The 27,409-nt window shown below is 35.3% G+C and overlaps 1 protein-coding gene across 1 annotated transcript in view; it reads left to right on the top strand.

Annotated features, from left to right (window-relative positions):
- The first annotated feature begins 723 nt into the window (after nucleotides 1-723).
- The window catches only part of LOC117084135 (probable C-mannosyltransferase DPY19L1), a 49,650-nt gene continuing 22,964 nt past the window's right edge, over nucleotides 724-27,409 (top strand). Inside the window, 9 exon segments of the mRNA XM_033212542.1 lie at nucleotides 724-835; nucleotides 4,808-4,907; nucleotides 7,300-7,377; nucleotides 16,176-16,225; nucleotides 16,227-16,257; nucleotides 19,158-19,217; nucleotides 19,746-19,826; nucleotides 24,658-24,759; nucleotides 27,054-27,125. Coding sequence (XP_033068433.1) covers nucleotides 756-835; nucleotides 4,808-4,907; nucleotides 7,300-7,377; nucleotides 16,176-16,225; nucleotides 16,227-16,257; nucleotides 19,158-19,217; nucleotides 19,746-19,826; nucleotides 24,658-24,759; nucleotides 27,054-27,125 — 654 coding nt within the window. The 5' untranslated portion in view covers nucleotides 724-755.

Below are 27,409 nucleotides of genomic sequence, written 5' to 3'. Positions count from 1 at the left end.
AGTGTGACTTAATAATATCAGATTGCTTGTATTTAATTCTATGCTGTTTTTTGTTGATGGAAGGATGAAGTTACTAATATGTTTAGTATATATACAGAAAAATGACGTTATTACAACTGTGATAGTACATTGCTTAATTATGTCCAAAGTGAGCTTTTCAGAAAGGTTTATGCTTAACAATTTTAGGACTTTTGTTACTTAATTTGATTCCACCACCTACTTTAAAATATTTTGCAACCCAGGGTAGCTTAGGCAAAGAAGTAAAACCAAAAATGGAATATTCTTTTGTAGCAGCACTGAATGAAAATACTAAAATTGATGACTACAAAGAGTTCTCAAGTACTGGTTATGGATAGTTTTGCTGAAATTCATGGGAAAGAAGACAAACAGTAGATAAATAATCAACTCAAAATATTCTGAAATTTGGCAGAACAGTTTCTTGCTGGTACTTTTCCTCCCTTTCCTTTTAAGATGTAGTTGCATCTTTTTTGGTATTTTCTTGTTGGCAATTCATGATACTAATGCTTTACATGATCTTAAGCCACGTGTTTCTCTGTCAGTAATATTTCTCACATGCTAGTTTTGCTGTTTGTGGAATAAAGTCCAGTAGTTTGTTTTATAACACGCCATTTAAATTATTTGTTAAAAATAATTTTATTTTATTTATAAATAGCAATTTTTACTTGGAATGTCTGTCTTGTAAATTTAGCAAGTATACTATACTATGAATTTTTTTTTTTCAGTGTACCTGTGTAATGTGGACACCACCTCTCCCTGAAAGCTTCTCATATGCATTTCTTGTTCTTCAAATACTGCTTATGACTCATATTCTCAGGTAACTTTGATTTAACCTTATTTCTTTTTGCATTAAATAATTTAAACTAGAATTTCTTAAGCTTCCATAATAAAGTCAACATAATACAATAATTAACCAATATGATGCTGTTATTAGTAAAAATATTTTAAGAGTATAACTTAAAAATAGTACCATTTCCTCTGTCAGCCTTCTGTTCCTCTTCCTTTTTCTTGGTGGTCCACAGTGACTGCTTGAGAAGGAGCAAATTTGCTTTCACTTCTGTCATTTCTACTTTCTCAAGTCTTCTTCTGTTACCACTATAACCTCCTGAAAATGAGCAAAAAGAAGGTGAAGGCTGGTTATGCTACAGTGTATCCTGTAACATACAATCCTTTGGGGCAAAGTGTAATTCACAGAATTCACAGGTATCTCCCTTTCTGCTGACAAATACTGAGCTGCCTTGCTCCGGAGGGTAAAAATGAAACCAAATGGGGGCTATGGATAAATGGAACAAAGCCTGATAAAAATCTGAAGATGACTCAGACTGATAACTCCCTTCAGTGATCCTCCGAATTCGGAAGAACTTTGTTGAAGTCTGTTATGCCAAACCCTTTGGGCAATCTATTTCCCTCTGATTGTTACAGCAAGCATAGAAGCATCACATGGCTTTTAGTCTCCTACGTAGTAGTGTCTTTAGACAGACCTTTCATAGAACATGGGATGGGTAATGTTTTTGCATTAGCTTTTTAAAGTCTGTGTAGCTCCAGCTTTATTGCTGTCCCCTAAACTCTTTTATAGAGTTTAATTCTTTGGCACCTTCATATAAGGTGAACCTCTATGAATTCATAACCTTTAGCTGTCCCCTGTTGGTTCTGAGGCACGTTGAGCAACGGTCCCTTCTCAAACATCTCTGTAAGAAGTGTTGTGCTGCAAGAGTCTTTGATTCACTACCACAGATGCTGATTTTCCACATTCACATTCTTGACCATGGCTTTTTTCGCCAGTATAGTGCAGACAGCAGACTGCCCATCAGTCTCTAGTTCCTTCCTGCTTTTCTACTTCTGCTCCTGTCTTAAATCCAGTGAAGGCAAACTTTGATTCTTCTTTCACTCACTGATCTGAGCTGTCCCTGAGTAGCTGTGCGGATGCTGCTCCGGGGACTGAGCGCTGCTTCCTTTAGTCCATCTGCACCATGGAAGGTGGTGTTAGTTTCCTGTTGCTGTGTAGCCAGTCACCACATACTGGGATCTACTGTCTTGGAGTTCTCTAGCTCCAAAGTTTTACAATCAGGGTATTGGAGGTGCTGCACTCTTCCGGAAGACGCAAGGTGGGAGGGGAGAGAATCAATTTTCTTGCCTTTTCTAGCTTCTAGAGGCTGTCTGCCTTTCTTGGGAGGCTGCCTGCCTTTCTTGGGAGACCGCCTGCATTTCTTGGGAGACTGCCTGCATTTCTTGGCTTGTGGCTCTTCATCTTCAAAACCAGCAGTGGTGGATTGGGTCCTTCTTTGTCAGTTCACTCCAGCCTCTTCAGCCTGTCTTCCACTTTTATGTACCCTGTGGTTACATCGGGCCCACCTGGATAATCCAGGATACATTCCCTACTGTTGAGGTCACGTGATTAGTGATCTTCATTCCATCTGCAGCCCTACTTCCCCTTTGCCATGCAACATGACATGTTCACAGGTTCCAGGGATTAGGGCACAGATATTTTTGGAGGCCATTATTCTGCCTTCTAGGATGGGGCCTCTCCAGTTGCTGTTTATTGCCTTCAAGGGCTGCCTTCTATTGGGTCCTTCTCTGTTTTTGGCTCCAGATGCTTCTGTGACAAGCCTTTTATGTCTTCTTTAGCTTCTTATCATTGTCATTTTCAGCCTTACCCACCTGTTCATACCTGTCTTTACTTTTTGCTGAAAAGTTTTAGAAACTTTCCTTTCTTTAGAGCCGTCTTCCTTGTCTCTGTTTATATTCTGGTTGACATTTCCCTTCTCATATTCCTGGCCATCTGAAGCTGAATCAGCTGCTGCTTTCACCACTCCTGGTTCAGATCCATCCCATCTTGATCTTCCTCGCCATCTTCATTGGCAGCTTGTCACTTTTGATGTGATGGCTTTCCTGGTTATGCTTTTTAGTTGGCATGGCTCCCTGCTTGCCTGGTGTGGCTGTGACTGCTTGCTTGGAAGTGTGGGCTTTCATTTTGCTTTCCTGGACACTGCAGTCTTTTTAGAAGGAAAAACCTGCTAACCTTCCTTTCTTGAAGTTTTGGCAGACATCTTGTCTTTTTTCTGAAGGATAGCAACCTTCTCTCTATTGGCCATCTTCATCTTCTGATATTTCATCCTTCTTACTGACATTGTCTCCTTTGGAAGAGCAGCCATTACCTTTAGTTCTTGGTTTCTACCTGTAGTTGACATATTGTGACATGAGAGGGAGGTGGTGGGTGGTGATGGCTTGGGGGAGCCAAGGAGAAGCTGAGCAGTGTTGATGCAGGCTGCAGTGCTGAGGATACTGTTATAAAACTGGAAAAGAGACTATTCCTTAATGCTAGGAATCATGTATAAATAAGGTTAGTGGTATATTTTAACAAATTGGTTTTGTCCAGTTTTGCATTTTAAGCATTTTTAGAAATTCAGTTTATATAATCACCTAATACTAGCACAGCTTAGCTTTTTCTTGATTGTTCCTAGCTTTTTTTTTTTTTTTTAATTATTCTTGGCAATATTTATGTTTCCATTTCTGTTGTCTTGGGTCAGAGCTATTTTGATCACCAATTGGATTTTCTTTGTTTTCTGTTCATTCCTATCTCCCCATAGTGCATTCTTTACCCAGCTGCCAGATTGGTAATAAATTCTGCTCAGAAATCTTAATGTCTCTTATTACCCATAAAATGAAAATCATATTTAGTATTCAAAAGCAGTAGAGAAATGCTTTATTTTAGACAGTGGCTTTCAAACTTTTGGACTATGATCTGTAAGAAATAATAAGTTTTATACTGTGGTTTAGTATACACATACATATATGCACACAACTGAAACAAAAGTGTCACAGAATAGAACCCCTTGTAAGTAGGATATAGTCATATATATTCTGTTTCACTCTGCTGATCTCCATTTTTAAATGCTGAGTTTTATTCCATAAGTTGATTTCATAACTCATTAAAAGGTTATCTGGAGTTTAAAAGTACTTTTATTGGATGAAAATAGCAGAGAGGGATGTCCTTTGGGGAAGGGATACTTCCAGAAGTGAAGAAAGGCTTTTCATAATGGTGCTCTATGCTCCAGGTAGGTTTATTTAACCAGGATGTCTTTACTGTATCCGAGCTGCCTACACTTCATCACCTCAGTATATTAACATGCACACTCCACTTCTCTGAAAATGGACATGTGTGGGGGCTTTGTGTTGGCTTGCAGATTTAGAGGATAAAATCATCTTACCCTCCTAAAAATCTCCTAAATTACAAGTTAGTGCCAAAATGAGATCTCTAAAGATTGCTTCAGAATGGCCCCCATATCTTTTCCCCCACTTTTCTGTGTTCTCCTACCTGCCAGACCCAACTTTGTATCTCACATGCTTACAAAATCTCTCTCGGCTGCTTAGCTCTTATTCTGCGTTCTTGCACTAGTTGTCTGTATAATACTTAGCACTTAGAATATACTGCTGTCATCTTTTCATAGGCATCTTCTGCCTTTCTAACTAATGAATCTGTTGAATCAGTATTTTTAAATATTCAGTCATAGATTCACCAAAATATAATTTGAAAAAAATGTTCATGGATATACTGACCCAGCCACCCTCCTTCTGTGTTGTTGTTAGCAATAATGGGTGTTTACCTTTCAAAGAAAATTGTTGTAATTGAGTATCAGGAGGTATAATTTTTAACCCATTGGTTCATTTTATGTTTATGTTGTGTTATAACCAGATCATATATATTTAGAGATTCTAATTTGCAGCAGTTTGGAGCCATGCTAGACTATTTTGTGTTTAAACTTACTAATGCTTATTTTATCTTTTCAAGGGCTACAAAACTTTATAGAGGAAGTGTGATTGCACTCTGCATTTCCAGTGTATTTTTCATGCTTCCTTGGCAGTTTGCTCAATTTGTACTTCTTACTCAGGTGAGCTGATTATATTTTAAGCTGTTTTAAGCTTAGCATTTTTGACTATGTCAACTCATTTGCATAAAATTATAGCTGAGATGTTCTATGATTCTAAGTCCTAAAACATTTTCTAGGAATGTTGAACAAAAGAAAGTTCAGCGTAGAGAAATATATAGAATTATTTATTAATGATTGTTAATTATTTACTTCCTAACATAATGCATTTATTGAACTCAAATTTGTAAGAATGCTTATCTTTGTTATTCAGTATTGTTAATGTGCTTAAAAGAGGACTAGTGCTATAACTTTAAGTATTTCTCTTAAGTTATCTATAGTATTTCTCTTACGTAAAATGTTTCTTTTATGAATAGTTGTGTACATTCTTGCATGTAGAATAAAGACACATAGGGTTATAGGATAAGTAGCTACCAGTTCATCTCTTATAAAATTCTCTCTACCTGTCTGGAAATTTATCTATTGTCTTTCCATGTACTCTTGCCCACTATAAATGGAGGTCATTTGTTGAGAGAGGGAGTGAATTACATACTTATTTTTTTCCCTGCCTACTATTTTTTTTTATTGTACCTGGTGTATTTGTATAAAGCAGTTGAAGAGTTGCTTTTTTTTTTTTTTCCTGAGATGGAGTCTTGCTCTGTCACCCAGGCTTGAGTGCAGTAGCATAATCTTGGCTCACTGCAATCCCCACCTCTTGGGTTCAAGCGATTCTCCTGCCTCAGCCTCCCAAGTAGCTGGGACTACAGGTGTGTGCCACCACACCCGGCTAATTATTTGTATTTTTAGTCAAGATGGGGTTCACTGTGTTAACTAGAATGGTCTGGATCTCCTGACCTCGTGATCTGCCTGCTTAGGCCTTCCAAGAGTGCTGGGATTACAAGCGTGAGCCACCGCGCCTGGCTGCTTTTTAATATTTTTTAGAACGTCTTGCTTGGGAAATGAAGTTAGACTTGGATTTGAGTCCTAATTCTATTCAGTAACCTCTTAACTTGGATAAAATAGTTAACTTTTCTTAGTTTAGATTTTCTCATTTCTGAAATAGAGATAATAAAAGAACCTACTTTATTGGGTTCAGATAGGACCAGATGAAGTAATGTATATGATTCTTAACACGGTACCTGGTACTTAGCAGGTGTCAGTAAGGTTAGTTGGTTTTATCATTATTTTTAAAAATAGGCTTTATTTGTACTTACTTTTTACTTTGATCTTGTCTTGTAGACTCCTTTGTCTAACTTAGTTTGATGACATTTTCAATCAGTTTCTGGTTTAAAATTGTCTCTGAGATTCTCTCTTTAAAATTCTACCCTGTAAATGTACTGTGTGTTGCTTAGCCTTTGGGGTGAAAAGGGAGCATTCTCATTGCTTCCTGATAGTGGACACTGCCTCCTTTTCTGTGGAGGTGAAGGTCCCTGTGGGGCTTATGTTGAATAATAACACACACTTCCCCACAGTTGTTATGTCATATCAGGTACCCTAAGAAATGCAGTATTCTCCATGGGTAACTCTGAATAAAGGGAAACTGTGTTGTTTTACTCACTAATGGAAAAATTTGTTGTAGATTGCTTTAGAGATAAAAAACTTGATGAATGAAACTTAAGTTATATGTTTAAGTATTCAGCTATTTTGCAATCTGTTTATGCTATGCTTTTGTAGTAGGACCGGGAGAATTTAATTTGAATTGCTTTCTCTATGAGGAAGGGTATAGAGGCATTGTCTGACATATTACCTCTATGTAAAAGATACTGTATCATCATTTAATCAATTAATTCATCTAAATAATTCCAATACTCTTAGAATTAGTGATGTATAACATACAATTGTTTTCCAAATGGAAAAGAAAATTAAAAATACCTTTACAGCGAAAGTACTCAATTTGAAATTGATAAATTTGATTATAACTAACTCTTGAATATTTGTATTAATGAAAGAACGCTAATGGAGATACTTGTAAAGAGTAACTGTCAAGCAGAAATTAAGGTATTTTTATGCACACATGCATTGCATAATTATTTTTCAGTTTAATGTACCTTCCCCAATTATGTATTAGTTGTCACGTTATAATTACATTTCCGTCTTTTTTGATTAGACAAGGCACTTTTTAATTGTACATGTTGACAGTAGGGTTGACCTGAAACTAAAATGAGTATTGTTTGGGACAATCGACAAAGTAGACAATTCACATGATTGAGAGAGCTGTGTATCAGAGAGAAAAATCAACCATTATTTTCTATATTAATATATTGACTATATGTAATAATAAATTGGCAGATAAAAGGAAAACAAAAGAACTCACTGTGTGTAGATATAAATCAGTTGAAACAACAATAAATATATTCTTCATTCTTGTGGCTATTCATTTTATCTTTTTTACTTTTAATTTCTTTTTAAATTTCAGATTGCATCATTATTTGCAGTGTACGTTGTCGGGTACATTGATATATGTAAATTACGGAAGATCATTTATATACACATGGTAATAATTTTTTATTGTTCTTTTCCATTGAGTTTGCCCTTAAAATAAACTCCTAATTAATGTTTGATTTGTTCATGGTTGGAACTAGTTGTAACAATTTCATAACTAAAACAAATGTTCACACATTGTGATATAATCAGCAGACCTTGTTTTGATAGACCACTCACAAAAATTAATTTGGGTCATATTATCTGATTGAAGTTGTGCCCAACTTATGCATTATCAGTAAAAGAAATAATTTATGAAACAGAAACTTGGGACTGATATATTATCCAGGAGTTGCTTGTTAAAAGTAGAAGGGCCCAACATGGTGGCTCACGCCTGTAATCCCAACACTTTTGAGAGGCCAAGGTGGGGTTCACTTGATGCCAGGAGTTTGAAACCAGCCTGGGCAACAGGACCAGACCTCATCTCTACAAAAATACAATAAACTTAGCCTAGCATGGTGACACATGCCTGTAGTACTAGCTATTTAGGAAGCTGATGTGGGAGGATTGCATTAACCCAGGAGGTTGAGACTGCAGTGAGCTATGATCACGCCACTGCACTCCAGCCTGGGCAACATAGCAAGACCATGTCTCTACAAAAAAGAAAAAAAGTTCATTTACTGAGCGTCAACTATCCAGGCATGTGGAACACACCAGCATTCATATTACTACTTTCTAACAGAGTGGGGGAAGGAGGGAAGACAGAAGATAAATAATAAACATAGTAAATGGGTAAATTTATGTAGGATATTAGAAGGTGATAAGGATTTTAGGTCAGGCATGGTGGCCTGGGGAAGTTGAGGCAAGAGGGCATTTGAACCCAGGAGTTTAAGACTAGTTTGGGTGAGAACCCATCTCTGTAAAAAAATACAAAAAAAGATTTTAGAAGAAAGAAAAGGTCAGGGTAAGGCAAATAAGGAGCACCAAGATCAGGGGGTAGGAGATGGAAAAATCAAATGAGGTGGTCAGGGCAGGTCTTCTTGAGAAGGGGGAGTAGAACAGAGATTGGAAGAAGGAGAAGGAGTTAGCCCAAGTAGATATCAAAGAAACTGATCTCTAGGTTGGTGGAACAGCTAGAACAAAGACCCAAAAGCCGGTTGGTTGATGTTCTTGAATGGTTGTCCTTTAAAAACAAACATTTGTCTTCTCTCTCATTAGTTTTTATAATTTTGATGTTTTCTTTTCCTGATAATTTTACAGTTGTCATAATATCCCATTTTCATTTTCTTAATAATTTATACATATAAAAGAACATTTATAATGTGTAAGGAAGTTATAAACACAGTCATAAAATAAACAGCCGGGAGCCTATTCTCCAAATGGAAAATAGAATCTTATCATTACTTTTAAGTCCTGTATGCCCTGAGCTCATCCCCTCACTGCTCCTAGAGGTAACCACTACTCTGACTTTTTGAATTGTAATCAATTTGCTTTTCTTTATAAGTTTACTATATGTGGATTACTAAATAATACATATTTTTATTAAATGTTCACATTCTTTGTAAGGTTTATACAAGTGGCATTTTATAAATACTATTTTTCACTCAGATTTCTGCTACTTATATGTAACTAGAATTCAAATATTTTCACTGCTATATATTTTCCATCATATAAATAAAGTATAATTCATTTGTTCATTTTCTTGTTGAAGGACGTTTAGGTTCTCTCCTCTCCCCCCAATTTCTTTTTTTAGTTTTAAATAATGCTGTAGATTCTTCACTTATCTCCTAGGGCACCTACATTGAGAGTATCTCTAGGGTGTTTTACCTAGTAGTAAACTTGTTGGGTGGTAAATTAGGTACATATTCGACTTTATAAATACCAAATTGTTTTTCTAACGTTGATTGGACTACTTCCAACAGCAATGTATGATTCCAATAGCAGCTTATGTTATTCTACATCCTTTTTTATTTTATCAATCTGGTTCATGTAAAATGGTCTCTTGTAACCTTAATTTGCATTTGCTCTGATTCATAATGAAGCTGAGCATCTTTTGGTATGTTTATACGCCCTTCATGTTTCCATTGTTGTAAATTCTTATTGAGATCTTTTACCAGTTTGTCTTGCGTCCAAAAGAAAATGACATCTATTTTAGTCAGTGCAGTGTAATCCATTATTTTTGTTATTTGTGTTGATGCTCAAATTGTTCCACACTTGTCCAACTATTCAAGCTGACTTCTCTTTCCTTTTAACATGTCCTTATCATGCTTTGAGCACTTTTAAAAAGAAATTAATAAATGTTAAGTTTCATGAAATGCTTTTCTACATCTGTTTAGATGATTCTGTGTATTTCCCCCTCTTTAATCTGTTACTGTAATGAATTAACATTAATTAATTTTCTGGCATTAAATAAACTTGCTTTTCTGGACTAAACACAATTTTTGCATGTTGCTGGATTCAGTTTGCTGTTATTTTGATGGATTTTTACATCCTTGTTCATGAATGAGTTAGACAATAATTATATATTTTTTAGACTTGGCTTATTTTTTTCCCAAACTATTTAAAATAGTTTTTTATTTTGTAGTATAAATCAGATTAAATGTTAAGCCTTCAGAGTTGGCTGGTCACATAGGCAACTATGGCTGAGGGCCTTGACTAAAAGTTATAGTTATAAAATTATAAAATTACCCAGCATAGTTTGTAGTAAAACCTACCATGGGTAAATGATACATACTTTATTATATGACTTACTATTTTCTGTCAGCTGCCATTATCACTTTATAAATTCCTAAATTCTTATAGTTATAAAAAGAAAAATATAGAATTATTTCCAAAAAATTATTTTTCCATTTTTTATTGTGGTAAAATACATGTAACTTAAAATTTACCACCTTAAGCATTTTTAATTATACAGTTTAGTGATATTAAGTACATTCACATTGTTTTACAACCATCACCACCATCTATTTCCAGAACATTTTTCATCTTGCAAAACTGAAACTCTATACCCATTAAAGTCCTTATTCTTTCATCTTCCCAGTCGCTGGGAAGATCTACTTTCTGTCTTTGTGATTTTGACTACTTTATGTATGTCATGTAAGTGAAATGATAGAATTTTTGGCTTTTTGTGACTAGCCTACTTCAATTAGCCTACTGTCTCCAAGTTTCTTCTATGTCGAAACATGTCAGAATTTCCTTCCTTTTTAATGCTAAAAAATAATCCATTGTGTGTGTACACACACACACACACACACACACACTCTAGATCTTGCTTATCCATTCAACCTGTCCATGGATACTTGGATTCCATTGTGTGTACACACACACACACACACACACACACACACACACGATTTTGCTTATCTGTTCAGTCTGTCAACGGATACTTGGGTTACTTCGATGTTTCAGCTATAGTAAATAATGCTGCTATGAACAAATATTTTTTGAGATCTTGTTTTCAATTATTTTGAGTATGTACCCAGAAGTGGAATTGCTGGACTGATCATATGGTAAATCTATTTTTATTTTTTTTAGGAACTGCCAAACTTTTCCATAGTAGCTGTGTATTTTACATTCCTATGAACAGTGCACGAGGTTCTGTTTTCTCCCTGTAATCACCAACATTTATTTTCTGCTCTTGTCATGGTAGCCATCATAATAGGTATAAAGTGATATCTCTCAGTAGTTTTTGTTTCATAATTAAAAATCTTTATTTTTCAGAGAAGTTTTAGGTTTATAGCAAAATTTTTTTTTTTTTTTGAGACGGATCTCACTCTGTCGCCCAGGCTGGAGTGCAGTGGCACGATCTCAGCTCACTGCAACCTCTGCCTCCCGGGTTCAAGCGATTCTCCTGCCTCAGCCTTCCGAGCAGCTGGGATTACAGGCATGTGCCACCACACTCGGCTAATTTTTGTATTTTTAATAGAGATGGAGTTTAACCATGTTGGCCAGGCTGGTCTCAAACTCCTGACCTCATGTGATCTGCCCACCTTGGCCTCCCAAAGTGCTGGGATTACAGGCATGAGCCACCGCACCCAGCCAGATTTATAGCAAAATTAAGCAGAAAGTACAGAGTTACCATATACCCCCTGCCACCAACCATGCACAACCTAGCCCTCTATTGACATCCCGCACCAGAGTGGTGCATTTGTTACAATTGATAAACCTATATCACACATCATAATCACCCAAAGTCTGTAGTTTACGTTAGGCTTCACTTTTCTATGGGTGGTTGTTGTTTTTTGTTTTTTGAGACAGGGTCTTACTCTGTTACCCAGGCTGGAGTTCAGTGGTGCAAACATGGCTCACCACAGCCTCAATCTCCTGGGCTCAAGGGATCTTTTTGCCTTGGCCTCCCAAAGTGCTAGGATTGCAGATGTGAGCCACCACAATTGGCCTGGGTTTTGACAAATGTATAATGACATCTGTCAACCATGTAGTATCTTGTAGAACAGTTTCACAGCCATAAAGTTCCTCTGTGCTCCACCTGTTCATCCCTCCATCCCCCTAACCATGGCAACCACTGATCTTTTTACTGTCTCCATAGTTTTGCCTTTTGTATAGTGTCATGTGTTTGAAACCATACAGTATGTAGCCTTTTCATACTGGCTTCTTTCACTTAGTAAAAAGCAAATAAGTTTCCTCCAAGTCTTTTCATGGCTTGATAGCTCATTTCGATCTTGATTATTGTTAACATTATATGGATGTACCACTGTTTATTTTTTCACCTATCAAAGGACATGTTGGTTAACTCCCAAGTTTGGGCAATTATGAATAAAGCTGCTGTAAACATCTGTGTGCAGGTTTTTACATGGATGTTTTAGTTCATTTGAGTAAATACTGAGGAAGGTGATATTTGGATAGTATGGTGAGAGTATGCTTAGTTTTTAGGAAATTGTCAAACTGTCTTCCAAAGTGGCCAAACCATTTTGCATTACCACCAGCAATAAATGAGAGTTCCTGCTGCTCCACATCCTTGTCAGCATTTGATGGTGTCACAGTGGATTTTGGCCATTTTAATAGATGTGTAATGGTATCTCATTGTTTTAATTTGGTTGAACGTCTTTTAATATGCTTTTTTGGCCATTCTAATAGATGTTTATTGGTATCTCATTGTTTTAATTTGGTAGAACATCTTTTAATATGCTTTTTTTGGCCATCTGTGTATCTTTTTTGGTGAAGTGTCTATTAAGATCTTTTGCTCGTATTTCCTTGGGTTGTTAATTTTCTTATTGTCAAGTTTTAAAAATTCTTTGTACATTTTAGATAACAGTCCCTTATCAGATGTGTCTTTTGCAAATACCTTCTCTCAGTCATTGTCCTGTCTTTCACAGAGCATACGTTTTTAATTTTAATGAAGTTCAGCTTTTATCAGTCATTTCTTTCATAAATTATACCTTTGTTGTTTTATGTGAGAAGTCATCACCATACCTAAGATCATCTAGGTTTCCTCCAATTTTATCTTCTAGGAGCATTATAGTTTTGCAATGTGCATTTAGATCTATTGTCTGTTTTGAGTTAATTTTCGTGAAGAGTGTAAAGTGTAAGTCTAGATTTGTTTTTTTGTATGTAGATCTCTAGTTCCAGCACCTTTTGTGAAAGGGCTATTTTTGCTCCACTGTATTGCCTTTGCTCCTTCATCAAATATCAGTTGACTCTATATATGAGTCTATTTCTGGACTCTATTTTGTTCCCTTGATCTGTTTGTGTCTTCTTTCACCAATACCACACTGTCTTGTTTACAGTCACTTTATAATAAGTCTTGAAGTGGGGTAGTGTCAGTCCTCTGACTTTGCTCTTCTTTGGTATTGAGTTGGCTCTATACTGGGTTTTTTATATATCCATATAGACTTCAGAATCACTTTACTGATAACTTGCTAGGCTCATTTTTGGGATTGTGTTGAATCTCTAGATCAAGTTGGGAAGAACTGACATCTAGACAATATGGAATCTTCCTGTACGTGGAAAAATGCTTCATGTATTTATAAAGTTCTTTGATTACTTTCATTGAAGTTGTGTAGTTTTTCTCAGATAGATTTTTTATATAATTAAATTTGTATCTAAGTGCCTCATTCCAGGAATGCAGAAACGTGCTGATATTAGAAATTCTATTAATATTATTTATCACTTTAAGAAGTTTAAAAAATCCATAATGTAGTAATTGCCTTTGATACTATAAGTGTTTGATAAAAGTCAACATCTATTTTTGGTGTTTAGGACCATAATCAAGTGATGGATATTTCATTGAAATTTAAGATACCCACACCTCAAAATAAAAACGAATATCACATAAAATGATGAAACAATAGAACAATTTCCTATTTCCATTAATGCCAGAAGCATGATAAATATGCCTACTGCCTCTCTTATTACTTAACATTATTGCAGAAATGTCAGCTAATACGATTGACTAAAAGATAATTCAAAGGAAAATGTAAAAATATCATTGTTTGTAGTTGATATCATTTTGAATACTTGAGAAATCCAAATAAACTACTACTGGAAACAATGAAATCATATTCATTGATGCATATTTAATATAACATTTCTATATACAATCAGAAAATATGAAGATTCTATCAACAGCAGCAAAAATAGTATGCTTTAGAATAAACTCAAGAAAGTATGCAGGATCTATATAAAGAAAACTGTACTTGCTAATGCATGTAAAAGAAGATTTAAAGAAATGGAAGGAACATGTATTGCTTTGGGATCTAAAGATTCAATGTTGAACAGATATAACTATAAATAACATATGTTATTGAATAAAGTAATTGTAATAAAAATTTTAGTTTTTGAAGCTTGATAAGCTGATTCTGAAATTCACATGGAAATTGATATAGATGGATCAAAAATAAAACTTCTAGAAGAAAATGTGGATTATTTTATTTTTAGTGCCTTTTTAAATGACAGGTAAATCCAAAGACCTAAAGGAAATGAAAGATAAATTTGCTAACATAAAGATTAACCATAATACAAAAAATACCCCAAAGGTCAAAAATGAACTGAGAAAAATATTTACAATATATTTACTTGATAAGGGGCTAGGTTCATATATATACATATACTTTAAGTTCTGGGATACATATGCAGCAAGTGGAGGTTTGTGACATAGGTAAACACGTGCCATGGTGGTTTGCTGCATCCATCAATCTTTCTACATTAGGTGTTTCTCCTAATGCTATCCCTCCCCTAGGCAACCCCCCCCAACAACAGGCCCCGCTGTGTGATGTTCCCCTCCCTGTGTCCATGTGTTCTCATTGTTCAACTGACACTTAAGAGTGAGCACATGCGGTGTTTGGTGTCCTGTTCCTGTGTTAGTTTGCTGACAATGATGGTTTCCAGCTTCATCAATGTCCCTGCAAAGGACATGAACTCATCATTTTTTTATAGCTGCATAGTATTCTATGGTGTATGTGTACCACATTTTCTTTATCCAGTCTATCATTGGTGGGCATTTGGGTCGGTTCCAAGTCTTTGCTGTTGTAAACAGTGCTGCAATAAACATATGTGTGCATGTGTCTTTGTAGTAGAATGATTTATAATCCTTTGAGTATATACCCAGTAATGAGATTGCTGGGTCAAATGGTATTTCTGGTTCTAGATCCTTGAGGAATTGTCACACTATCTTCCACAATAGTTGAACTAATTTGCACTCCCACCAGCAGTGTAAAAGCGTTCCTATTTCTCCACATCATCTCCAGCATCGGTTGTCTCCTGACTTTTTAATGATCATCATTCTAACTGGCGTGAGATGGTATCTCATTGTGGTTTTGATTTGCATTTCTCTGATGACCACTTATGATGAGCTTTTTTTTTCATGTGTTTGTTCACTGCATAAATGTCTTCTTTTGAGAAGTGTGTGTTCAGATCCTTTGCCAACTTTTTGATGGGATTGTTTGTTTTTTTTCTTGTAAATTTGTTTAAGTTCCTTTTAGATTCTGGATATTGGGGCTATGTTCTGTAATATCTGAAGAGACCTGTTAAGGAAAATAATGAAAGCCCAATAGACAGATAAGCAGTGGGAATAAGCAGTTCACACATACACACAAAACAACATAACCAGCAAATAGAATAAAAGGTGCTGTGTTTCATCGACTATTAAAAGAATGGAAAAGTGAAATAATGAAGTAACATTTTTTCCCTACTGGATTGGCAAATATCTAAAAGAATAATCAAATGCTGCCGGAATATCTATCCATAGGAACTCTCTCCTGCCCAGTTGGTGGGAAAGTGAATTGGCACAATCTTTTCATAAGTCAATTTGTCAATATTTGTATTGAATTTAAAAATGTGTATATCCTTGATCCATCAATTTTCACTTCTAGTAATTTATTTGTAAATGTACTGACATGTACATAAGGTATACACATAAGGATGTCTATCATAGCCGTGTTTGTATTAGGAAGATCCAAACAAAACAAAATAGAAGTGGAAAGCACTTAAGTGTTTAGCAGTATTCAGAGGACTAGTTAAATAAATTAGGGTACATCTATAGAATAGAATGCTTTTTCCAGTTATGAAGCAGAATGTGTTATTAGATTGGCTTGCATGCATATGGAAAGCTCTGTGAAACATACTATGAATAAAAGCAAGAAATAGTATAGCTTATGGGGTAAGTGTCCATTTGTGGTTTAACAAAATATATAAACTAGAATTTATACATGTTATCTGGAAGGAGGCACAGGAAACTGTTGATGGTTATCTCTGGGAGTGTGAAGTGTGGTATGGAGAATGGGCTGTTTTAATCTTATAGTCCCTTTTGAACAGTTGGAATTCTGTTTATTATGGGCATGTGCAGTTTTCACAATAAAAAACAAAGGTTTTTTGTTTTATGTGCACTACTTATATTTTTTTCTTGGATTTTTCCAGATTTCTCTTGCACTTTGCTTTGTTTTGATGTTTGGGAACTCAATGTTATTATTATTATGCTGCTTCTTTGGTAATTATTTGGGTAAGTATTAACACTTATATGGCTATTTTTGAAACTAGTGGTTTAGCAATTTTTTCTTCACTGACTTAGGATTCATGAGGGTTTTCTGTAGGAACCATCTTAGGTGTCTTACTGAATATTCTAGATGTGATGGTGTTCAAGTACTCCTAAAACAGGGAGAAAAAAAAAAAGGAAAAATTAGTAACATTCCAGAAAGGTTTCTATGCTTTCTTCTCCCTTCCTCCTTGCCATTTTTATCCTACTACTGCTCCACTTTTTGAACCCCTTTCCTATCATTGCAATCTTTGTAACAGCCACCCCTCTACATTCCACTGTGATCAGAAGATCAAGGCCTTGGTTACTTTGTTTTTTGTTTTTTGGGTTTTTTTGGTTTGTTTTTTGCCCCTTGTCTACTTGTATGGACTGTTCAGATGGTTTAAATACGGTGATGATTCAATTTTATTTTGCTAAATCACTACCAAGAACATCTTTAGATTATGGAGAGATTATTTTACAGAATTAGAACAAATTGATGGAAGGTCATCTAATTCCTTCTATCACATTTGGCAGGATGACTTTATTTTTTTGTTTGTTTTGTTGTGTGTGTGTGTCTGTGTGTGTGTGTTTTGACAGAGTTTCGCTCTTGTTGCCTATGCTGGAGTGCAATGGCGCAATCTTGGCTCACTCCGCCTCCTGGGTTCAAGCGATTCTCCTGCATCAGCCTTCCGAGTGGCTGGGATTACAGGCATATGCGCGGCTAATTTTGTATTTTTAGTAGAGACAGGGTTTCTCCATGTTGGTCAGGCTGGTCTCGAACTCCTGACCTCAGGTCATCTGCCCACCTCGGCCTCCCAAAGTGCTGGGATTAGGTGTGAGCCACTGCGCCCAGCTGGCAGATTGACTTTGTAAGTCTAAAAGTCTTCTGAAATTTACAGACTGCCTCATTTTTGGTGTGTTTCCATTAAAATGTTTTGCAAACTTATTATTCCTTATGTTTAAAGTGTATGTGCTTTAGTTTCCCAATGACTTTAAAAGCTTATTGCACTGTCATAATTGGAATATATTCTACTTCTTGAGTAATTAAGTTACTTAGATCATTTGGGGTTTCTTAATTTCTAGAACCCATTACATTTGAAACCTCCGTTTTCATTTATTTTACAAATAATATTTTTTTAAAAAACCCATTTCTTGACCGAGTGCAGTGGTTCGTTCCTGTAATCCCAGCACTTTGGGAGTCTGAGGTGGGCGGATCACAAGGTCAGGAGATCAAGACCATCCTGGCTAACAAGGTGAAACCCCATCTCTACTAAAAATACACGAAATTAGCTGGGCGTGGTGGCGGGCGCCTATAGTCCCAGCTACTTGGGAAGCTGAGGCAGGACAATGGCGTGAACCCAGGAGGCAGAGCTTGCAGTGTGCCGAGATCGCGCCACTGCACTCCAGCATGGGTGACAGAGCAAGACTCTATCTCAAGAAAAAAAAAACGCATTTCTCAAAAATATGCCTCTTCCCAGTCTGGGCCACCACCCTTTTCAGGTTGTGCCTTGAGTATACTTAGCTGCAGAAATCAGCAATTAGCATGATGCTATATTTTTTTTTTTTTTTGAGACGGAGTCTTGCTCTGTCGCCCAGGCTGGAGTGCAGTGGCCAGATCTCAGCTCACTGCAAGCTCCGCCTCCCGGGTTCACGCTATTCTCCTGCCTCAGCCTCCCGAATAGCTGGGACTACAGGCGCCCGCCACCTCGCCCGGCTAGTTTTTTGGATTTTTTAGTAGAGATGGGGTTTCACCGTGTTAGCCAGGATGGTCTCGATCTCCTGACCTCGTGATCCGCCCGTCTCGGCCTCCCAAAGTGCTGGGATTACAGGCTTGAGCCACCGCGCCCGGCCAGATGCTATATTTTCAACAACAACAAGAAAAATCATAACTTTGGGATTAATAAGTATAGTTCTTCACTTCTGTGTACTCTGTTTATTATTAGGAAAGATGACAAAGTACGCAGTTGTATGTTTTACATATGTACTTTGTCATGTACTGCTATCACCCAGGATAAAATACATGAATCTTGGTACTATGGACAGGGAAACCATTGAATCAAATACTACATATAAATAAAATCTAATTTAAGTACATTTTGTAGGACATTTCAGTTCTGTATGTCAGGTATGCTGCTACATGCTTCACACTGAGGTGCATCTTAGGTGTGAATTAAGTATATTTATGTGTATTCCATATATTTTGGTGCATTAAAATAAATGATAACAGGAAATACAGCATGTTTGTGCATATTTAACTATAAACACATTTGTATATATTTATAATTAATCACTTTGAAACCTGAATTGTATTACCTTTTGTATTTTCAGGTATTTAGAAACTTCCAAAAAGATTTAATTTGGTTTCAAGTATTTATGTCTGGATCTCTAATCATATTTTTGCCATGTTTGAAGTAGTTTTAGCTCCCCAAGGGTAATACAGTTTGGGAGCATTACCACCTGAAAAATACTTCAGAGAAGTATTTAGTTGATCCATTAAAATTTCATTTGTTGTTTATCCTAAGAGTCAGTAATTTTTAGCTAAAGGAAAATCTTATCCCTGTATGACTGTTGTCCAAAATTCTGAAAATATTATATACCTCTTGGCTCAGAGATAAATCAGGTATGTCAAATCAGTCATAGACATTTACATATGGTGATTCTTTTTTCAACTTTAAAAAGTCATGCACTCACCTAATTGACTTTGGATAATAGGGCTGTACCTTGAAGTCACTGACTATAGAAATGAGCATGTGGATGGTATGTGGAAAGGTGACCATGTGCTAAATTTTATATACTTGAGAATCTGTATTATTTAGAATTTTTTGGTACTTGAATTTATGTCTATAAGTATTAACTATGTATATTATGTTATTTTCTCTACTCAGGGTATTCTGGCAATGAAACCACATTTCCTGAAAATAAATGTATCTGAACTTAGTTTATGGGTAAGAATAAATCTGTTTTAATGCTTATGTTTTTTCTTCTCTAAAATATATCATTGGTTTTATGTTTTACTTTTAAGAAAATGATCTGTGTAATTCAGGGGATCCAACAGTTTCATAGTGTATTAGGGCTCAATTTTAATGTACCAAACTGCCCTTTTTATGAAGCAAGTTAAAGTTAATCCTGGGTATGTAGTTAAAAAATTCCAGTTTTATTTATTACTCATGTTTCATCTGAGAAACAGTGCATGTATGAAAATCTGTTAAAGGGAATTTAACTGCAGTGGTTGTATAAATCTCCTATAAAATATATTAATTTTGATAAGATTGTATGATTATATTTTTATTTTTAGTTATTGCCCCTTGATTTTGAGCAACACGCTTGATTTTAAATTGAGATGCATTTTTTAGCATTTTCTCTTGTAGACAGCAATATATATTTCATGTATGATTAAAGCATTTATTTTTTTCTTCCTAGCCTGTGTCTATGGAATATGAAGCATCAGAGTTATTTTTGTTTTCTTTTTTTAGGTTATTCAAGGATGTTTTTGGTTATTTGGAACTGTCATACTTAAATACTTGACATCTAAAATTTTTGGTATTGCAGATGACGTAAGTGCATTTTTTGCTTAAACTTGACTTGAATCGAATAGCCTAAGAATAAATTGAGTTATTCAAGTATTACTATTAAAATGAAATTCTAGGGTGAAGTCTGTTCACCTATTATTTTATCTATTTAATATAATAGAAAGTAAATGTAATTGTATATAGATTTTCATTCTCCAAAATTAGTTTCTTAAAACAATCTCTTATTGTATTGGTCCTTCTATGACACTAAAATTTTAAAGCAGGAAAACTCTACAGATTAAAGATCGAATTTTAAGGTCTATGCAGATATTTTTCTCTAGCTTCTTTTTAACTGGTAAAGACACCATCTTCAGAGCCTTAGCTGGAGATCGTATTATAGTCTCATTCTTTTTTCTCCCCAGTTTTCAAGTCATTACTTGTAAAAGTCTTTTATAAGCCTTTATAGATAATTTAATCCAAGTTAGTCTTATTTAGAGGAGATGTTTGTTTGCTTTTGGTATTAGGGTTGAAGGGAAGATAAAATGGAGAAGTCTGTCTTATAAATTTAAGAATTCTCCCTGTCCATAATTGCTTTGCCTATTCTATTTTGGTGTTTTAATCAGCACATCCTCAGTCAGGAGGCTGTCAAAGATTTAATTTAAAAAAGCAGCACAAGAACCAACATGGAAAAAATAAACTACTTTTTTTCCTATAATTTATTTTTATTGGTGATTTTCTTCTTTCTGTACTAGATTAATGTTACGGTTTTGAAACTGGGTTATGTGAAGTCCTAGGACTTCCCAGGACTCTTCCCTGAGAGCTGTGTACTCCCCCATCTCCTAGCCTCTCTTACCCAGGGCACTTTAACCTTAATCTCTTTCATATAGGTTTTCGTAAGAACAAGGGTTGTTTTTGCTTAAAAGATTGAAAGCACGTGGACCATTAAATGGGTGGTCTACAATCTGTGGAAAGATTTTTAAAACTTTAAAACTATAGTTGAAAATGTATTCATTCATTCATTCATTCATTCATTTAGTACCTCCTGTGTGCCTGACAATGGAAGGTATCCTAGAGATACAAAACTGAGTAAGGTATGGTCTAGCAGAAAATTCAGAAAATAGGGACAATTTCTAGCAGTTATAATACAGCATAATAAAGGCTATGATGAAAAATTAAGTACAGAGTACTGCAAGAATACACAGGAGGAGCATTAGGGAAGGATCCTGGAAGTCATCTGAGGATGAGAGCTGAAAGGTGGGTGACAGCCAGTATGCAGAGCATGAGCAGAAAGAAAAGTGAAATAACCCTAGTCCTGCATTTATGGAATCTCTTTACCTCACTGGGGGAAAATGAACCAGTTAAGGTATTAATTCAGGTTAAAGCAATTATTGTCATTTTCTGTCATAGCCTAAAATTATGCCAGGGCCAAGAAAAAGATGCTGAAAACTATGTTATTTGCAAATTAGAAATAACTTAGTTGTAACTTTAGTCTTTTTAGAAATATGTAACATTGATCAAGGGCATTGGCTCATAAGTTCTTAACTTTGACATTGGTTAAAGGAAGAGAGTGGCAAGGCTACTACCCAGCCTTTCATTTCCTACTGAGTTCTCTACTTTTACTGACAGTGCCTCTGAGCATAGGCTTTTAGCTGTCTGCCCCAAATCGGGTCAGCCTGCTCCAGTAGTGAAGGTTCTTTTTATGACCAGCCATACTCTGTCCTGCCCCCTTCAAAAGAATTGTTGCACTAACAGTATGGGGGAGATGGGGGTGGTACCGAGGTGGATGGGAGCAACCTAGCTAAAAATGCCGCAGACTCCCACTGTTTTTACCCAGAGTTTATCAGTTTTTTATGAATGAATGCTTCCCATGTCGTTGCTTCCTTTTGATTAATCTCTAGAACCCGATACGAGTTGTTTTTTTTTTATAATTTTGTCCAATTTTAAGGTTGTTTTGGAGAATGGGAAATACCAGTTTCTTCACTCTGCGGTATTTGGAAGTTGACACATTTTTTGATATACGAGTGTTGATCTAGCTTATATCCTGGGATAAACCTCACCTGCTCAAATGTAGTATTTCTTTTCTATATTGCTGGATTTGGTTGGCTAATATTTTTAAGGATATTCGTCTGTTATTCATGAGGAATATTCGTTGTAGTTTTCTTGTAATGATTTTGTCTGGTTTTGGCTTCAGGGTAATGTCATCTCCTAAAATTATTTGCAAGTGTTCTGTCTCCTGTTTTCAGAGAGATTTTTGTGTAGAATTGGTATTATCTCTTCCTTAAATGTTTGGTAGAATTTGACAGTGAAGCCCTCACGACCTGGAGCTTTCTTTTTGTGTAGTTTTTTTACTACAAATTCAATTTCATTAGGAAGCTCTCCAGTTCATCTGGAGTGAACTTTGGTAGTTTATGTCCTTAGAGGAATTTTGCCCATTTTATATATGTCATCAAATGGATAATGCTTTTTGAGTTTAGTCAGTTAAAATTCTTACTGGAATTTTTGTGTATATGCATATATGGGAAGTGATCTTTTTGTTCTTTGGTTGGCTTCTCCTTGTTTGGATTTGGAATTAATATTGGTCTCCCATTAAGAGCTGTTGTGGTTTTTGTTTTTTGTGTTTTTTGTTTTGTTTTGTTTTCTTTTCTTTCCTACTTTCTGGCAACTTGGGAAAGTTTTTTTTTTGAAAGTTTAATAATTCATCTATGTTAACCATCTCAGTCTAGGGCTTTTTGGGAGGGAAAATACTTGATTTCTCTTTCAGATATTTGAATGCTTTTTGTTCTATTTAAGTTTTCTATTTATTTTTGTTGGTGTTTTATGGTTTTCCAGAAATGTATCCATTTTACTTAGGTTTTACAATTTATTAGCAAATTGTGTAGCCTACTCTTCTTATTTTAATTATGTTGAGTCCATAGTTATTTCTCCCTTTTTCGTTTTGCTTTTTGTTTGCATCTTTTATTTCCTTCATTGGACTTGCTCTAGAGGTCTGTTGTTTTAATATTTTTAAAGTTATACCTTTTTCAAGTCCTCTGTGGTTTTGTTGTGTTTCTCTTTGTCACCAATTCCTGTCCTTATTCTTAGATCTTTTTGTTTCCTCTCTTCTGATGCCCAAGGGAAATGCTTAGCTCTGTTGTTTTCACCTCTCTTATTTTCTGATCAATGCTTTTAAAGCTAAAATTTTCTTATAAGTGTGTAGTACTTCTTTATGTATCTTATACATTGGCTATTTGTGATTTTTTTTAAAGTTAAGTTTTATGATATTTAATTTCTAATCAAAAAAAATTTAAAGCAATTTTTAGTTATTTTCTAGTTTTATTGCATTTATAATCAAATATATGTATATATTTGGAATTTATTGTTGCATGGTATGTGAATATTCAAAAATATTTCACTTGTGTTCAAGGATAATGTGTATTCTCTTTGTGAAGTTTATATTCTCTGTTTGTGAGCTAGTTGATTGTATTTACCTTTTATGTTAACTTTTGTCAACTTTTTTATTCAAGGAGGCAGTGTTTAACATTTTCAATGAACACTGTCAACTTTTCTATTTCTTCCTTTAGTTTTTGTCAGTTCTTATTCTGTGTACTTTGCATCTATGTTTTTAACTGCAGATATGTTGGCAATATGTATAATCTTGCTTTTTTGTTGGCAATATGTATAATCTTGCTTTTTAATAAATATATAATATAATATTATAAATAATATAGTTGTTTCTTTTCATGTATTTTTTGCCTGAATTCAGTTTTGTGAGACATTATAATTGCTAACAGATTTGTTTTAAACATACATGGTATATCTTCTTCCATTCTTCTGTTTTCAACCTTTCAGTATACTTTTAAGTATTTCTTTTGGTGACAACATAATATTAGATTTTTTCCCCTTAAGTCCAATTTGAGCATCTGCCCCTTAATTAGTGAATTTATGCTCTTTACATATATGCTAATTGTTATAATACTAGGACTTATTTCGTTCATTTTGTTTGGGGATTTGTTTTCTTCTGCTATTTTAGGTGCCGTATATTCTTATATTTCTTAAACTTATCAGCATACATTTCTTCTCCCAAGAAGACACAGTATTTTGAAATGCTTCATCACATACCTGCCACCATCTAGTTCCTACTCTTACCCTGTTCCTTCTGCTTCATGTAGATATCATATAGAATTTAGTCATGGTTTGTCCTAGATATAATTTCTCCTCTTTTCTTTGGTCATTGCTTTTGTAGACTATAGTGAACTTGAACATTTGGCAAATGTATTCTGTCTTTGTGCCCTAGTTTTCTTGTTTATAAAGTGAAAATAATTCCACCTTCCTCACATGGCTTTTTGTGGGAGGTAATGTGGCAGTGTGAGTGAGAATGCTTGATAACGTGAATAATTATGTGAGAGGTGATTATCAGTCAAAAAGAACCTTTTATTCCAATACCTGCCCATTTCTACTTCACTCAAGTACTCTTTTCAATCTCCTTTTCAGAATTAGTATTTCCTTTTCTTTACCCCATAGCCCATTGTGCTTTTATGATTAAGAGATGTCAGTATGTGTTCTCAAGCCCAGAGCTGCTGGTAGGCTCCAGCAAGGGAGATACTGTGTAGCCTGTTACACCAGGTTTAGCACAGTAAACTGGGAAAACCCAAAGGAAAAAGCTTTTGGGATGTTGATGAGTGTGGAAGGTAGGGTGTCGTTGGAGCTATCACTATTCAGCAAAAGAAGGGAACTGTGAAGGTGGAGGGTATAGCATTTCCTTCTTTAACAAAAGCAACCTTGGTATGGGAACAGTAGACTGTGTAATGTAATGAAAACTATTTTCAGATACTATTGAAATTAAAATATATTATTGCAGTGTATGGCTTAATGTAATGGTAACTTTATTTCTTACCAGGCTCATATTGGCAACTTATTAACATCAAAATTCTTCAGTTATAAGGATTTTGATACTTTGTTGTATACTTGTGCAGCGGAGTTTGACTTTATGGAAAAAGAGGTAAGATGTGATTTCTAGTTCTGTTTCCTAAGGTTTTGGTCCATACATTTTTCATAAAGGGTGCTCGTCTTATATCAGACTCTTTATGTGCTGTTATCTCAGTTTGATGGAAAAGGAAAATCTGGCAGCTTAGAGGAAGATTTTTCTATTTACATTAGTGCAGCTCCCTGGAATATATGGCCTTTACTCATTTTGATAATTTAGAAATAACACATTCAGACGAGCAGTGGTTTTCTAGGTGAGTAAACACAGAGGCATTTCAAGTTGCCATTTTTCTGTGATAGCATTAATTTAGTCAAGCTCTCAAACTCTTACATTTCCACTCATTTTGTGGTTATTTAAATAGATATTTGTTTTGAAACATCAAGTCCAGGCTTTTCATTCCAACAGCATTTTTCTTTCTAAAACTGTATTCAGAGATTTAGAAGGAAAGCAGAGAGTAGTTTAGTGGATTGTGAGACAGAAGCCTGCAATTTTGCTTGATGTTCTTGAACAAGCAACTCTCATTCCTCGTGTTATAGTTTACTAGTTTCTAGTAGCATGCCATAAACAGATATTGTGAAGACAAAATGAGATAATACATAGGAAAGTACTTTGATATTTTAATATATAAATATTTAAATAAATAAAATATTAATTTGCAATACTTTATGAGCTGGTTTAGTTCAACAGACATGTATATATGTGCATTTTTAACACCATCAATGTGTACTGATGAATTACATTATCTGTGTCACTCCTTCAGAGTGGTGTGTGTGTATATAAAACTGGCCAACAATACTCTCTTGACATGTTAGTTTCCCTCATGATCCCACCGTGTTAGCCCAGTGTCCAGAGTTCCAGACCAGTGGATGCCAGGGCACCACACAGGAAACTTTTATCTACCAGCCGTTCGGAGTTGAGTGTGTTCTGCAGAGGTACTCTTTGCTCCAGTGGCCTGTCAGTCTTCATTTATTGTGTTCCGGCAAATGGTTTTGACACACAATGACTGACAAAGATATATGAGTTTTAGTGTTACACCTGCCGAAACAAACAAGCGAAGCATATCTTGTAAGACATTGAAATGCGTGTTCATAGGGGATCAAGACTCCTTCAAATATTAGAGAGTTAGGATGTGGTGAAGGTTCTTTAACATTACTGAGAACATCATACATACTGCTACAGCCTGAGAGTATTAAACATAAGTTATGTGATGAGAGAAATAATTTATTGAGGCATAGCATGATTTCAGCTAATTTGAAGAAAATAGCAAAGCTGTTTCCAGCATGCCATTCCGCATCACTGTATGTATCTGAATTCATCGGGACTGTGCTGTAGAGACAGAGCAGTGTCAGTTCAGGGAACATATGTTCCAATTATAGTACACCCATACAGTGTATTGTGTGGTACACCCATACAATACCCACATATGTTCCAATTATAGTACACCCATACAGTGTATTGTGTGGTACACCCATACAATACCCACATATGTTCCAATTATAGTACACCCATACAGTGTATTGTGTGGTACACCCATACAATACCCACATGTGTTCCAATTATAGTACACCCATACAGTGTATTGTGTGGTACACCCATACAATACCCATAGCGTGCTATTTGCTAACATGGTATCATACTGACATGGAAAGATGCTTAAGATATATAATGGAGTAAACAAAATGATATAGTCTTATTAAGCCATAATTAACACACATAAAAGTAAAGTGTAAAAGAGCAAAATTTTAACAGTGGTTTTTTTGGGTGGAGAGATAACTGAGAGGTGCACAAGATCACAATGTGTAGGGCTTTGTTATTAAACTTATTTCTATTTTTTTCTGCTACTAAAGAAAATGTAAAAGTCTTTTGTTCCCCTCAAACGTCGATCATTATTTTGTTTATGCATGAGAGAGAAAAAGAGAATGTGTGTGCGCGTGTGTTTCAAGGATAATACTTTTATCCCCCACAAAATATACAGGAAAAGCTTATTCCATTTAAAGGAGCTTTACGTACCTTAGATGACTATTAAGTTGGTCTCTCTAGTTCGATAAGTAGCATGCAAACAGTAATCTCTTCAGTCACATGTCACATTTACAGGGGTTTAGGTACCGTGTTTTTAGTATTTCAACTCAGCATTTTGGGGCAGTTCATTTCTGTGGAAATGCACCTTCCTTTTTATGATGGCAGGCAGTGGGTAGATTGGTGAATGTTCATATTTCTCTACTTTCAGAAATGTACCTATTTCATTATTTGAAATGAAATTTTGTTTGGTTAAAATATTTCTTTCAACAAAACATCTCTTTGAATTTCAGACTCCACTGAGATACACAAAGACATTATTGCTTCCGGTTGTTCTTGTAGTGTTTATTGCTATTGTTAGAAAGGTATGTCTATCACTTAAGAGCTCTTTCTTATAATAGAGTATTTTCTTGTTTTTACATAGTACTTGCATATACTTGGCCACATATTAATATGATACAATGTTTTGTATGGGCTTACTATAACATGTTCTGTGTTTTCTTAATGATAGTTTTTGATAGACATTTATATATCTTCAAAATATTCTATCTGCTAGCATAAAACAGACATCAGAAAAGGATGGCTCCAGTTTAGATAGTCATGTATTTTGGAAGACATGATCAGAGACCACATTGACCCAGATACAACT

This window comes from Trachypithecus francoisi, unplaced genomic scaffold (genome assembly GCF_009764315.1).
Source record: "Trachypithecus francoisi isolate TF-2019V2 unplaced genomic scaffold, Tfra_2.0 Contig00444, whole genome shotgun sequence".
In the NCBI taxonomy this organism is placed as follows: Eukaryota; Metazoa; Chordata; class Mammalia; order Primates; family Cercopithecidae; genus Trachypithecus; species Trachypithecus francoisi.
The sequence above is the reverse complement of the archived record's forward strand: the minus strand, read 5'-3'. Positions and strand labels throughout refer to the sequence as shown.